General features: G+C 36.6%; 1 protein-coding gene across 1 annotated transcript in view; it reads right to left on the minus strand.

Annotated features, from left to right (window-relative positions):
• Positions 1–14193, minus strand: part of MPP7 (MAGUK p55 scaffold protein 7) — a gene marked incomplete at both ends in the record, with an annotated part of 97377 nt that overhangs the window by 74296 nt on the left and 8888 nt on the right. The window contains one exon of the mRNA XM_079538680.1: positions 10513–10631. Coding sequence (XP_079394806.1) covers positions 10513–10631 — 119 coding nt within the window. The remainder of the gene's footprint in view (positions 1–10512; positions 10632–14193) is intronic.

Below are 14193 nucleotides of genomic sequence, written 5' to 3' on the forward strand. Positions count from 1 at the left end.
TGATTTAAAAGTGTTCCCTTACATTAAAAACAGATGCTCAGAACTAACGGTGCTCATTTATACTGTTCCTCAAATAAGAAATCTAGAAATTGATTTTCTGGTCAGTTTTACATTAAAAGCTGTGAGGACTTAAGTTGTGCATCTTAATAATGCTGACGAATTTCAAGTACAAAAGCTATCAGCAGCATCCCCCTGTGCATCAGCTCTATATAACAAAACCTCACCAATCAAAGCAGCAGCACATGTGGGTGATTAATGCAGCACTTCAAAAGACCAGGCAGTATCAGCCTCTGCCAGCAGCCAAGCTAACTACAGACTTTACTGCTCCCTTCTCTGTGCCTCCCTACAGTCCAGGTTAAATAAATAAAACAAGATAGGAAACAAAACCAACTGACTAAGAGTAAATATGTGCTTACCAGTACGAGAATTCAGAGCAGAGAATTCAAGTACTTGCTTAAAAGCTCTTTAATGAAACTACCACAATGAAAACTACAATGCAATGCTTTACATTCTCATTTGACTTCGTTTCTGAAAAACAAACGTCAGATAGTGAGCAATTTTCCATCAGATCACAACAAATCAAGTGCAACACAGACAACGAGGGATACACCTTTGGTGAAATCCCAGATCTAAAATTAATATGAAGACTTTAGTTTGTAAATCTTAAATTAAAAAAAAAAAAAAAAAAAAAAAAAAAAAGCCAAAAAGAAAAGTAAAAGGAAGAAACCAACCCTGCAAACAAATAGACATTTTTAGTGGTTAGTAAAGGATGGTCTTCTGTTCTTTTGCGCTTGGTACTAGGTGTAAATTTTTGTTTCATGAGTAAAAGCTCAGAAAAACAGAAAAATGTGAAGAAATATGTAGATCTAGGGGAAAAAAATTAAGCTTGATAAAAACCAGAGGTATAGCTTTTAAGATTATTTGAACATTTTAATTTACACTTAGTGGACTAAACAATTGCAGATACTTATCCACCTAAGTTCAGTTGAGCTCCCCTACCAGAACTGATGATCAGATTCAGTGAGACTGAGAACAAGAGGTCACTTAAACAACATTCTTAACGGCTTGAAAAAAACAGTAGAAAATCAGAAATAAGTAAAAACCAGCATGATGTTACCAAGGAGAAGTCATGATAGGTTTAATTATTAAAGTGTTATTAATGATTATTAAAGTGTTATTAAAGTGTTTACAGGAATGTGAAAGGGAAAATAAAGATACAACATAAAGGAAACAAAGATCTGCCATAGATTATTAAAAAAAAATCCACTTAGCAGTGTAAAAGTAAACATAAAATCATCCAGTTCTAAAAAAGACAAATACGCATACTCTGAGAACAGAGACAGCAGAATCAGGAAAGAAGATGCAATCAAGCCATGGTTCTTCCTCAAGTGGCTACTTGATGTGGAACAAAGAAAAATATTTTTTCCCCTTTGAAAGAAGACAATAATAACAATATAATATAATATGGGCAGATTATTAGCTAGAAATTGCTAGAAAATGATATTTCAGAATGAAAGAGCACAGTCATAAAACTACACGTATTTTGTTGCATGGCATTCACTATAGCATGATCTGTAGTTAGTGATTCTGTGATTAACAACGTACCAAACTTCAATATTCCATCTCCATCTCATTATTTCAGATGCCATAGTAGCATGATTATAATCATGGGTTACTTTTTTTTCCTAGAATGTCTGGAACTTAGAAATTCAGAATCATAGGCTGATTTATGGTTTCATCCTGATTAAAGCTGTATGTATCTGTCATGTCACTGCTAGACTATTTAATCACTAAATCTCAAACAAAAGCTGTTCTTTTCCATGAAATCCAATCTGCAAAGTACAGTAAGATTCAAAATGCTTTATGAAGATGATATCCATACTAAATGCAAAGCAGTAGTGATCAGTAGATGGTCTTCTTCTACCCTTGTAACTCAAATCACGCTGTGATTCCATGATAAATGTGTGTAAGTGCGTGTCATGTACATCAGCAAACTTTAAGCTGGACTAGGCAGTGAGAGGAAGCCAGCATCTCAGAGGACTCAAGGACTGAACCAGTGTCTTGGTAAAGTGCCATGGCTATTTAGTTGGACTTAGCACCAGCAGTGACATTTGAGGAATCTGTGAACACAGGTGTGCTTATAAACCTAGAGAGGAAAGTTTTGAGGGTTTTTGCTGGTGAACTGCAGCCCTGATTGGCTGGAGAGAAGGAACACTGACCAAGCTGTCTGCTTTTCTGTTTCTATCAGATCATTTGGCACTTAGGTGAGTAATGGCACTGCTCTGTCTGCTAGAACCTCTCTGGCCAGCTGAGCACCTGAGAACAAACATCTAGCCCTACTGCTGGTTGGATCTGCAAAAGGGAACATCCCATCCTTCTTACAACTCTTATGAATCATATTTTTGCACTGCAGAAGCTTGCTTGGGTAGTTAAATCTATCTGTTCAAAACAGTAACAAAAAACAAACAAACAAACAAACAACAACCATTAAGTACACCCTTACATGATCTCCTACAGAACATTAATTTTTCTCATCTGCCACAGAAAATGACTCCCAGTCCAGAAGAAAAAAATGGTGAAAAAAAAAAAAGCTTAAAATGATATTATCATTCAATATATTGGATTTATCAAACTACTGAGCAGCTTATGAGACCTCTGATTGGCCTCAGCATCATACACAAAACATGAATCACTTTGTTAAAGAAATATTGTACAAGTTTTGTAAGTCAAGAAAAATCTGGATATGGCACAGGTTTTGTCACCAGCCTTGCCCTTCTGCAAGAACCAAATTACAAACTATTTGTCTTAGAAGGATCTGGACTCACTTCTTAATGTCTAGAGCATTTTGGCTGGATTTCTGCTACTCTTTGGAGGTTTCCCAGCAGAAACTTTAAATCAATTACTACTGATCCAAAAAATGCCTCCGTCTGGAGTTTAACCTAAACCAAAGTTTTTTCACATTCCAAAGCACTGATTAATTCACAAGTTTCAAGTTGTAGTCATAGACCAGTATTTCACACCTCTGATTTAATAAGCTTATCTATTTTATTTTTCATTTCAAAAATTTCTTGGTATACCATACCTGCAGAATCTCTTATCTAGCCCAACTTCTACAGCTTTTATGAGACTAAACTGTCAACAAGCCCATTTAATTGCAACTTTAGAAACTGATCTTGGATTTTTTTATTATTATTTTTAACAACATGGGCTGAAAGGAGGATATGTTGACAAGAACAAGACTTCCTTATAAAAATCTAGATGAAAATTTCAAGTCTCTACTATTAAACACATTAGCAGCTCTGATGTAGAAGCTGCAGATGCTGGTGATACCAGATATCAAAACTTGGGGCAGAAGTTGGCACTTTCAGTTACACTTTGACCAAGAAGTACAAAATAAAACAGGCAAAACAAACACTACCTGCTTTCCAGTAAACAAAGTACAAGCAAAATATAAATACTTCTTTTGAATCTCAGAAATGATTCATATTTCACCATAACTGCACTAATACATCCATTTGGCACTAACTTGATGTGCATTTTCTCTGAAAGAAGGTTACACTGTCCAATGCTAAGCTTGACCACTTTTTCATTAAGCTGGAGGTGCAGTCTTTCACTTCAATGAAGGCACAAATAAGCACAGCTATGTGTGAATGTATGAATGCGTAAGGTAAAACAACTGTTTTTCAGCAGAGAAAGTCCTAATATAGTAAATGGAAAGTTTGGGTTTTAGCTAGGATTTAAAACAAAAGCATTGATGTTTGCATCCTGTTTGATCAGTTATCACTTGATGCACTGCATGTTTACACAGTGAGCACACAGGCAAGTGAAAGGGGTCAATACACACATGCTCCATCCAGAAATTCCCCATCACAACAGCAAAGCATTTGCTCGATGCCTGGCTGCTACTTACCTTACTTACTTGAATTTTCCACTGCAACAATATCAGTCTGAATAAAGTAAAGATCCTGTAGTATTTTCTATAAAACTTCAATTACCTTATTTTGATTAATCTGATCACTGTTCCCATGGAAATTAAGTTTAAAGGCAGCTGACTGCCTCCAGCTAAGAGTGATCTCTTTACTTGCACATTTCAGCTGCTGGCTATTGAACAGGTCTCCAAAAATCACTTTGGCTTCAAAGTTACACTTTAAATTCACATGGCATTTCATATGGAATAACACCTTGCATTACATTTTTTTGAATGCAGTAATTTTGATGGAAGCAAAATGACTCAGTGCTTCAACACTAATTACTCCAAATACAAATGCAAACTGCTGTCAGACACATCAGGCTTTCCTACAGTATATTTTTTTCCTCTATACTTTCATCTGTAGGTAAGTAGGAAGCATACGATCAAGCTTTATTTTAGTAAACAAATTAGATCATTACCTACAAATACTTTAGATCAGAAGACCACTGAAATTCTGTACATACAAACCAACAATGACCTGGTTTTAAAGAATGACAAAGAACTGCCTTCTATTGTCTACTCCATAGATATTAAAGAGTTCAACTGCAGTAAATTCCTTCTCCTCTCTCCTAAAATTGCAGAAGTTTTTAAGCCTGCCTAGCTGTCCATATCTATCCAATGTTTGAATAGCCAGCATGACATGAGTAAGAGCCTTATTCAGAACTTTTTTGCATGCCTTTTCTGAATTAAAGATGTAACTCTAAGAATCAATCCTTCTCTAGAGCGTGAAGAACAATTATTTTCCATTGGCCATGAATTGGTCCCAGCTGCCAAGCTCCACACTCCCACCTCCTCCTCCAGATGGTGGTAAATGCTTACTCACACCACCTTCTCCTTCATTTCTTGCCCATCTCCAAAATAAACAGCACTTCAGAACTTCAGAAGAGCTTACAGGACTTTTCCCATCACCTGGGAGGTACAGCTTTTTAAAAATAAATTTGATTGAGAACCCTGCAGTAAAGAACCGTAAGGACTTTGAATACCAAGCTACAATTTAGTGAACGAGCTATCAGTTTCAATAATTCCATCAACTCCAAGGTGGTCTGTACACATCTCAGGTCTACAACACTGTCCTGAATCCACGATCCACTTCACTGAGTTTGATTTAAGGTTCGATAGCTGTAACCTTCAAATCTCCAGTCCCACTTTCCCTTTTATTTTTTTCACATTTGCTGTCATTTGATAATGCTGGTCCTCTGAGCTCCTCCTGAGCTACCTGCTTATGTCTGCTCTGAAATCAGAAATGCTTCTCACCATTCCTCTACCAGGTACAAGGATAAAAGCAACCAAAGCCTCTCACAAACACACCCTGCTTCCTCCATACAACAAAGCAATTAACAGGAAAAAAAAAGTTTTTGTGAGCTTCAGAATCAGTTTCAATGAAGATTGTGTAAAGATTAAGTAAAATTCAATGGAAAATGCACACAAAGAACAATGTAATCAGATAATAACTAATATGCTACAAGTAAAAAATATTTCAATAACAGCTTCTAGCTTGAAGTACAGAGACAGTCAATATCAACATCATTGGGCTACCATGAAGAAAGCCAACTCCATCCTATTTAATACATCCTTCTCATCCATCACCACCCTTGTTATTCTTTGATACCTACACAGATATCATTTCCTTAATCTGTGGGTCATCCTCATCAACTGTTTAAACAATGAGTCCAGAAAAATCACTTGTGGCACACAATTGAGCAGAACAATTCATATAAGCAGGTCTGTTTCCTCTATATTCTTTGGGAAGAATATGCAATTGTGGGGATGCTGGAGCACATGCTCAGGCAAGAGGATTCACCTTGAAGATGCACCACATGGGGGGAGAATACAGACAATTAATGTAGAACATACCTGGAGGTCAGGTGCAGAATGTCTGACAATAGTGAAGATGGGGAAGTTGCACCATACAGCCCCTCCATGAGTTCTACAAGAACCACCACGATTGTAAGATTTAGGCTATATAATCATTTGATTGAATATGCATGACAAATAATTTATACCAGGATATAGTTCTGACTATTCTATTTTTGAAGATTAGATTACTTAGAAAATATTAGTCATTAATATTCACTTTATAGTCAATAATATTAGATATTAGTTATCGACATTACAAACATGAGTATATTCTAAACTTCTCAGAACTACAAACCAAGCCACATAAAGGTGAAACTAATAGAAAATTAGCACTAATTAAGGAACACCTCTCCTATGAGGACAGGCTTAGAGAGCTAGGGCTGTTCAATCTAGAAAAGAGAAGGGGCTGTGAGGTGACCTTCTAGTGGCCTGTCTTTATCTATAGAGGATCTACAAGAAAGAAAGAAACAGACTCTTTAGCAGTGTCTGTGGTAACAAGATAAGGGCAAAAAGTTTTATATTAAAAAGAGTAGATTTAGTTTGGATATAAGGAAAAAGTCTTTTACTGTGAGTGGTGAGGCACTGGAACACATTACTCAGAGATGTGGTGGATTTCCCGTCCCTGGTGACTTTTGCAGCCAGGCTAGACCAGGCTCTGAGCACCTGATTTAGTTGTGGATGTTCCTGTTCATTGCAGGGAGTTGGACATGACCTTTTAAAGGTTCCTTCCAACTCTATGATTCTACAGTTTTGCAGAGCCAGCCACCAAAATACACAATGTCACAATGAAATCAGTCTAGATTCACCAGGTATTCCTTACTTTTTGCAGTAGTTATTTTCTTCCCCAGTGCTACATACTGCTTTTTGGTTGTATGATCTCTTCCCTATCAAGAGAAACAGCAACACCACATTGTTTTCTTAGTCATTGAATATCATAGAATGGCTTGGGTTGGAAGGGACCTCAAAGATCATCTAGTTCCAATGCACCTGCCATGGGAAAGGCTGCCAACTGCTAGATCTACATCAAGCACTAGATCAGATTGCTCAGGGCTCCATCCAGCCTGGCCTGGAACATCTCCAGAGACAGGACATCCACAACCTCTACAGGCAGAGTACAGAATTGGCTAAAGAACCGTGCATGCTCTGAATCAGTCAATGCCAATTGGTAAAGTACAATTGGTTAAAAAGCCTAACAGAGAGGCTTACTCAGTGTTTGAACATTACATATACATATGTATAAACATATATACAACGAAAAATGTTTAAGGTTACATTACGAGTAGAAGCGTCATCTTGGAGCTTAGTATATAACACTAACACTATGCACTAACAGCAAGTAAGCACACATGGAAATTCTTGTAACTCCTCTAAAAACAAGCTAAAGGAGATGTTAAAACATACCTTTATTTACCTTTGTTCCTCTAATAATCCAGCACAAACAGAGTGCTCATATGCTAGATAAGATTTCAAGTAAATTAGTACTCGTAATTATTCAAAGGATCATCTCTTCATGATCCTTGTCATTACATCTCTACAGAATTACTGGGATCTCCACCATATTAAAAGTAAGGAGAAGTCTGAAGACTTTTTGTAGAACTTAAGAAAGTTATGTAATAAGACAAGGAAGTAACAAATTGAGTGAAATGGAGACAAACTTCGAACATTCACTATCTACAGACAGCTTTCTCTTCCAAACAGTCACCAGTGCTTGTGGGTTCCTTCTTCTCTATACTTTGCAAACTAAAATCTAATCAACAGATTCTTTTACTGGGGAAAAAAAAAAAAAAAAAAAAAAAAAACAAACAAGACCAGTTGCATCAGTTTTTGCTGGTTTTACTTACTACAATAGGAATGTATTGTAGGGAACTATCCAGTATTTGCAGGGTAATGGACTGGATGATCTAATACAACTTTTCCATTTCTGACTTCTTAGAACAGCTCAGGCTGATCCAAGCTCACAAAAAGATTTCTATCCAAAAGTACTGAATGAAGAGAAATCCAATGCAAGGTTTGGGTCTGTTGTTTTGTTTTGTTTTTTATCCTTTTCAACATTAAGACGGCCAGAGTAGCAAACCATGTGCCACAGCATATAACCAAACACAAAACACTATGATTATTAAATGCCCATAAAACTTAGAATATCGGTACAAAAGGTAGAAAGTTCATTTTATACTTTTCAAGCATTTTGGAGCATTTTATCCACTTTAAAACTTAGAAAAACAGCTTTTCTTCATACTTGCAATTACTAAACAGCAAGGTATGATGCTCAGCTCTGAAATTTTTATTAAGCAGTGTGTCTATTTTAAATTGAGAAATACTAGTGCATAATTGGTAGTAAATCAGTGCTAATTTTCTTCCAATTTGTGAAGTTTAAAACCCACACATACCACGATCGCAACATCTTTGGCTCTAAGCTGGTGCTTCTTTTTTATTACAAAATATCTGTCATCATTCTCTGCCTGACGAATTGAAAACATTTGTCTTTGCAACAACAGTTGACTTTAAGAAGTTACGGCTAGGAAAAACAGTCTTTCAAATGAGATACCCAGAAAGGTTTGGCACTTCTGAAGCCTTGTAACAGGGAAAAACTATGGCAGATGAGATCTTTTCTTTTGCTCTTACAGCTCCATTCCAGACAAGCTACTCACTGCCTTTTCTGAAACTTGATAGCACATTGAATAATCTTTCTAAAATGAGTTAAAGGTCAAATACGTACTGTGTTTCAGATACAGCCTTGGGACACAGATATGAACTAGACAACCTTTTGAAAGTTCTTCAGGTATTTTTTCCATAACATGGCCATCAGAAAGTGAGGTCCTGCATCCTGTGACATGCATTGAGTCATTCTAGATGCTGATAAATGCCTCAGTTCTTATTATTAAAAAAGCTGTTTTTTGAATAAAAATGGGATGGTGTATTAAAGAATAAGCGTAACTAGTAAACAATAAAGAAAAGATGCAACTTCAAGAAATAAATCTATTTGAAGAGACATAATAGGACCTCAACATAACCTCTCACAAGTTAGGAACTACACATTTATTTAATTCTTGGTCCTAAAATCTAAAGATAAACAATAAAGATGGTTGGAATACTTCAATGACTGCTTATAACTGCAATGAGATGTTCATTCACTGAAGCCCAACATTTCCCAACTGCCTGAAGAGCCCTTTTTCATCTAATAAGAACAATCCATCCTGCAATAACAAACAATTAGGACTCACCACTAGTATGAGAGCACAACTTTTCCAAACTGAGAGTATACTCAAGATGAGTGTCATAGTTACAGTTGTGCTATGATTATTTTCTTTTGCAGGGAGAAACAAGGGACCACTTCCATAAGTTCAAAAGGTTAAGATTCTGACTCAATACAAAATTAAGAGCAAATGTTGAAATTTTACTGTTTCACAGATCCACGCTCATGTTCTAGACAGCCTTCTTTAAATTCCAATCCAGAATGAAAACTGATTTAGCTCCTGACCTAACATTTAACTTAGATTCACACTGCTATCAACCTACATTAGGAATATAATCAGTGTTTCTCTTTCAGTGATCTTCTTAGCAAGCTGAACAGACAGCTGAATCAAAGCAATAAGAAGCCTGGGAATCACCACGTTTCAGAAATTTTGATTAAATTCTTGAGACAAGCGAGTTCTGAAAAACATCATTCCGCTGTTTGTTGCTTTTGTGTACTTGTGCCTATTTTTATGTGCAATTTCACAGCTAACTTGAAAATCTTGGCCAAGTTCCAACATTATCAAATCTTTTCTGGAGTAAGATTGCTGAAACAGAGGGGGAAAGGTTACATCAAAATAACAGCTTTAGTGTTAAGCCTCTTCTAGATCAATGACTGACAACTGCAACAAATTCTACTCAACTACATTCTAGTCTGGATATATTCATGGTGTGGGTTACCACCAGTTACTGACTCACTTGAGAACTAAGGATTTCCTTACAGCTTGAATTAGCTCTGTACTAGTGACCTGAGCCACATTTACCATTTTGAAGGAGTGGAACATTTCTAATCAGCTGATTGGTCCCATTTTTCTTCTGTAAGCAATTCTAGTAGTACTGGGGTTACTCTGCATGGCATGCTTTGATCCCTCATTGCTGATCATTTTTGTAGCAGGACACTTTACTTAAGTATTCTTCCAAACTTATTTTAGGTTGTCCTTCTGTCCAACATATTTATGTGCAAAACAATTTTAAATGGAGGCAAGCCAATAAAAGAAACAGCTTACTAGAATTTCAGTTGACTTTGTTAAAGGAAATTATTTTAAATTAATGTGGCTACTGAACTGTTGCCATACTTGACCTCAGAAAATATATTCCTTCTAATTTTTGCTGTGAACGTTTATTTATTTAAGCTAAACTCCAGGTCTTGAATGTTGACCATAAAGAAGGCTCAGATTTCCTGCTACTATTCCTTACTCTCTTTTTCTAAACAAGGGCAAACAACATATGTTTGCTGCATTAGCATTATGCTGCCAAAACATCACTCTTAAATGAAATCATCTATGTATTTTTGGTAGAATCTTATTTAACAACTTCCACTCTGACAGAAACAGAGTTAAAACAAGGCTGTTTTGTTTTCACTGAGCAAGTTTTATCACTGGTTTACTAGATGGCGCTCAAAACATTTTTCCATATGCTCTTCTCAAAGAGAATTTGACTTAAATGTGGTTTACCTTCACCAGTGAATGAAGGCTTTTTTCACCAAACATATCCCAGAGGAAGGTCAGGTCTTCCTGGCTGTCCACATGTGGCTGCAGCTGGGCTGGCAATGCTGCCAGCAGTTCATACAGACCTATAAAATGAAAATAAAACACAAAGTGTAATCTAGGGGTGATCTCATTAATTTCACTTAACAGTTCTGTGTAATTGGCTGCCTGGAGCATGTCATTTTAACTGAATAGGGAGTCTGGAGTATCCAGCATAACATTAGCTTGTAGAATTAAAAAGAACATTTTTTAAAAATTACAAAAAAGAAAGTATTAGCAGCGTACTTTTTACCTTGTCACAGTTGTTGAGCTTCTATATCCATATGTATTTACACAAGGTTACAGAGAAATTCGTAAAGGTTTTGGGGAAGAAAAAAAAAGGACAAAACGAGAAAAAAACATTCATTCCTTCGCTTAATCGTTATTCCATTTCCCTTGATGTTAGCCAAAGAGTGAAATGAGTCATGAATAGGAAAAACTTCCTTAAAAGAACAGAAACTGGATAGGGTGGTCCATTAAAAAAGGGTTCGTGGTTTCTCTAAATATTTCTTGTTAATATATTGCTTAATATTTTTTTTATCCCGTGTTCAGTAGGAACACTTAGCAAGACAAAAGGAACTGTTATGTGTTACACTATTAAACCTTAAAAAACAAAAACAACGCAGCTTTCTCAGAAACGCCCCCACAGAGTACTACTTCAGTCATATTTTTAATTCACAGGTATTCGAGATTATCCATAGGGTGAAGGCAATTGCTGCTCCCGGTTATTTGTGGCACACCTCACCAGCAGGCTCTGAGGGGCAGACAGTAGCACAGTGTTCCACAGTAGCATGCAGCATAAAATATCCATCATACACGCAGGCTATCAAGCCGCTGTCCAAGAAATGTAGCAACAGTGTTTGCAGCAGTTTTCTTTAGGGAGGTAACCTGGCATGAGCTGATATCAATTCATAGCACATGTTTAATTTTCCAGTGGGATTACTTGGGGTAAAAAGGACAAAATGCCTTTTTTCTCCTGTCTGCTGTCTACAAAAACACCAACAGTCTCCCGGGATCCAAGATACATGGTCTTGCTATTATTTTTAGTCTGAGTAAGTGCTGCTGTTCGTCACAAGGACAGATTTACAAGATATTCTGCTAGTAAAGAACATTATTCTAAGTTATAGGTTGCCTATTGTTACTATGCCTCTTATCTCCTGAAAGCTTATGACTTCAAATATTTATTAGTAAACACAATTTCACAACCTTTCCAGGTACCGCACTCCCCTTTCAAAATCACATACAGCACCTTCGGGACCTGATTATTGAGCATTTTCATGTTTTTTACTGCCTTTCAGTAAAACATTCTGGGAAAAAAAAACCATTCCTTCCAGATACATTCTTTTTGTGGTCCAAGGGTTTTTGGTGGTTGACATTCATTTTCTTAGAATCTTGCTTTTATTTAAATCTGTTCTTATTTATTCTTCAGAAATACTGTAAGAAGAGGATATAACTCAAACCACTACAATTTTGCACGGACAGAAAAAGAAAACTAAGTCTTGCCAAGCAAGATTCCATCAATGACTGAACACTGAAGGAACAGAAATTGAATGGGACTTTTGGCTTTTACCTTCTGGATTATTAGAATTTCACCACTGGGCAAAAAAAATGAAAATAAATCAGTTTTTAGGCGTGGATGTCACAGTAGTTAACAGCTGCAAAATGACACGACTATTACTTCAGCTGCAGAAATAACTAGGAAGAAGAAATAAAATTGCAAAAAAACCTATCCAATTAAATTTACTTCATTTTTAAGAAATATATTTAGAAAATTAAAATTACTTTACACTCAGCCTTACATGTCTGTGTAGAACTACTTTTGTTACTGCAAATACACTTACCTCAGAATAACTTGGAGGTTGTTAAAAAATGGAATAGAAAGCTCAATGCAAGCTTATACTGTGACATAACTGTTTAAGAACAATTCACATATGCCTTTCGGAGGAAAGAAAATATGAACTTTAGCCACTCCCTTCACATAAGAGATGTACAACAGAACAAGCTTTTTCTTTCTTGTTCACCAAATCTGCTTAGTTTTCACTTATAATCTACCATGAAACTATTCTATGTTTGTAAATGTAGCTTCTCAAACCTCATATAATTAAATCCCTGTGAAAATAAGTTTCTTGATGGGGTAACTCTTACTGTAGGAATACAAGATAATACTAAAGGTGCCTGTAGTGAGACTGGGTTTTACACACAGAACTACCTACAATTCAGGACAGATGAGTCCTGTGGGTGCTTCCATTCCTTGGGGTTTCCACATTCAGATGAATTGCCACGAGTTGCCATGGGCTAAATTTGCTCATACAGCCCTGAACTGCCCCTTCCAGGGAAATGAATGTTTTTATGTCTCAGAAGCTCTAATGCTAGCTTCAACAGCAACTTACCCAATTGATGCAACTTTTTGGGGAAAAGGAGAAAATTAGACGGGTGCCAACTTATTTTATCCAATTCTATGGTCGCGTTTCAAGTCCTGCCCTGCTTTAGCTCTGCAGTGCCGTGTTTATAGCTTTGACCCAGAAGGGGAACAAATCAAGATCCAGCTCTTCTCTGTAGCGGGAGAGCCCTGGCCACCCAGCACACAGGGAACACTATACTCCTGCTCTATAGACTCCCCTTGAAACTAAGCATTATGTAGACTGAGAGAAGAGAAAAATTTACCATTGGAGACCGTGCTTCAGCCCAACATCAAACCAACCTCCTGCAAAGCTAGCGAGCTGCACCGCAGGTGGTTCTGTGGGCCAGAGCCAAAGGCCACTGCAAGCAATGCAAGTTGTTCACTGCTTTTACCACTGCCAGTCTGCTGAAATCACATTTATTTTTTAAAAATTCTTTTGGTGCCAATTGGAAACATTGAAGTGTTGCTATAGTGAGTTTTTAAAATGCTCACAGGATATGCCCTATGCTGAGATGGACTGTGACGTAAATTAAAACTGCATTAAAAGCCATGGGATGAGATGTAGCTGTGGAGCAGAGAGCTGAATGCTGCCAGGCCCAGGCTGTGCTATCATCAGGCTTTGTGCAATGCCTTCTCCTCACAGCTCTGAGTCAAATGGCATGCACTGATCTTCCATTAAAAAAGGCATTTTGCACACATTTTTGGAAGGGTGCCTAAAATTTAAACTAACACACAAAAAAAGCTCTTTAAAAGGCTCTAGAAGTTGTTTAAAACAACAGAAATCATGCAAAGCTGAAAAAAAATCTCTCTTTTTTTTTTTTTAATTCCTTATGCTGGCAACACTGTAAAGAGCCTCACCAAAAAAAAAAAAAAAAAAAAAAAAAAAAGCACCTGTTGCTATTCTGTTCAGGTTCTTTTTTATTATCATTATTTTTAGTCTAGTTTGGCTAAATTTAAGCAGGCTTTATATTTAAAATGAATCAAAGGTCCACTGGGATTTTCTAGTATCAAAATACTTCAGGTGTCAAAATTCAGTAAAGTAAACATCATGACTTACACAAGAAAAACTCATTTACTTCTATTTTTAAAAGCAGAACATCTATTCAAAGGTCTCAAGCGTCCTGAGCACACATCCCAAAAATTAACAAAGAGTTTAAACGTGGAGATGTAAGACTACTACCAGTTATAAAAAGGGAAGTCAGTCCGGC

Source organism: Tetrao urogallus (assembly GCF_951394365.1).
Source record: "Tetrao urogallus genome assembly, chromosome: 7".
In the NCBI taxonomy this organism is placed as follows: Eukaryota; Metazoa; Chordata; class Aves; order Galliformes; family Phasianidae; genus Tetrao; species Tetrao urogallus.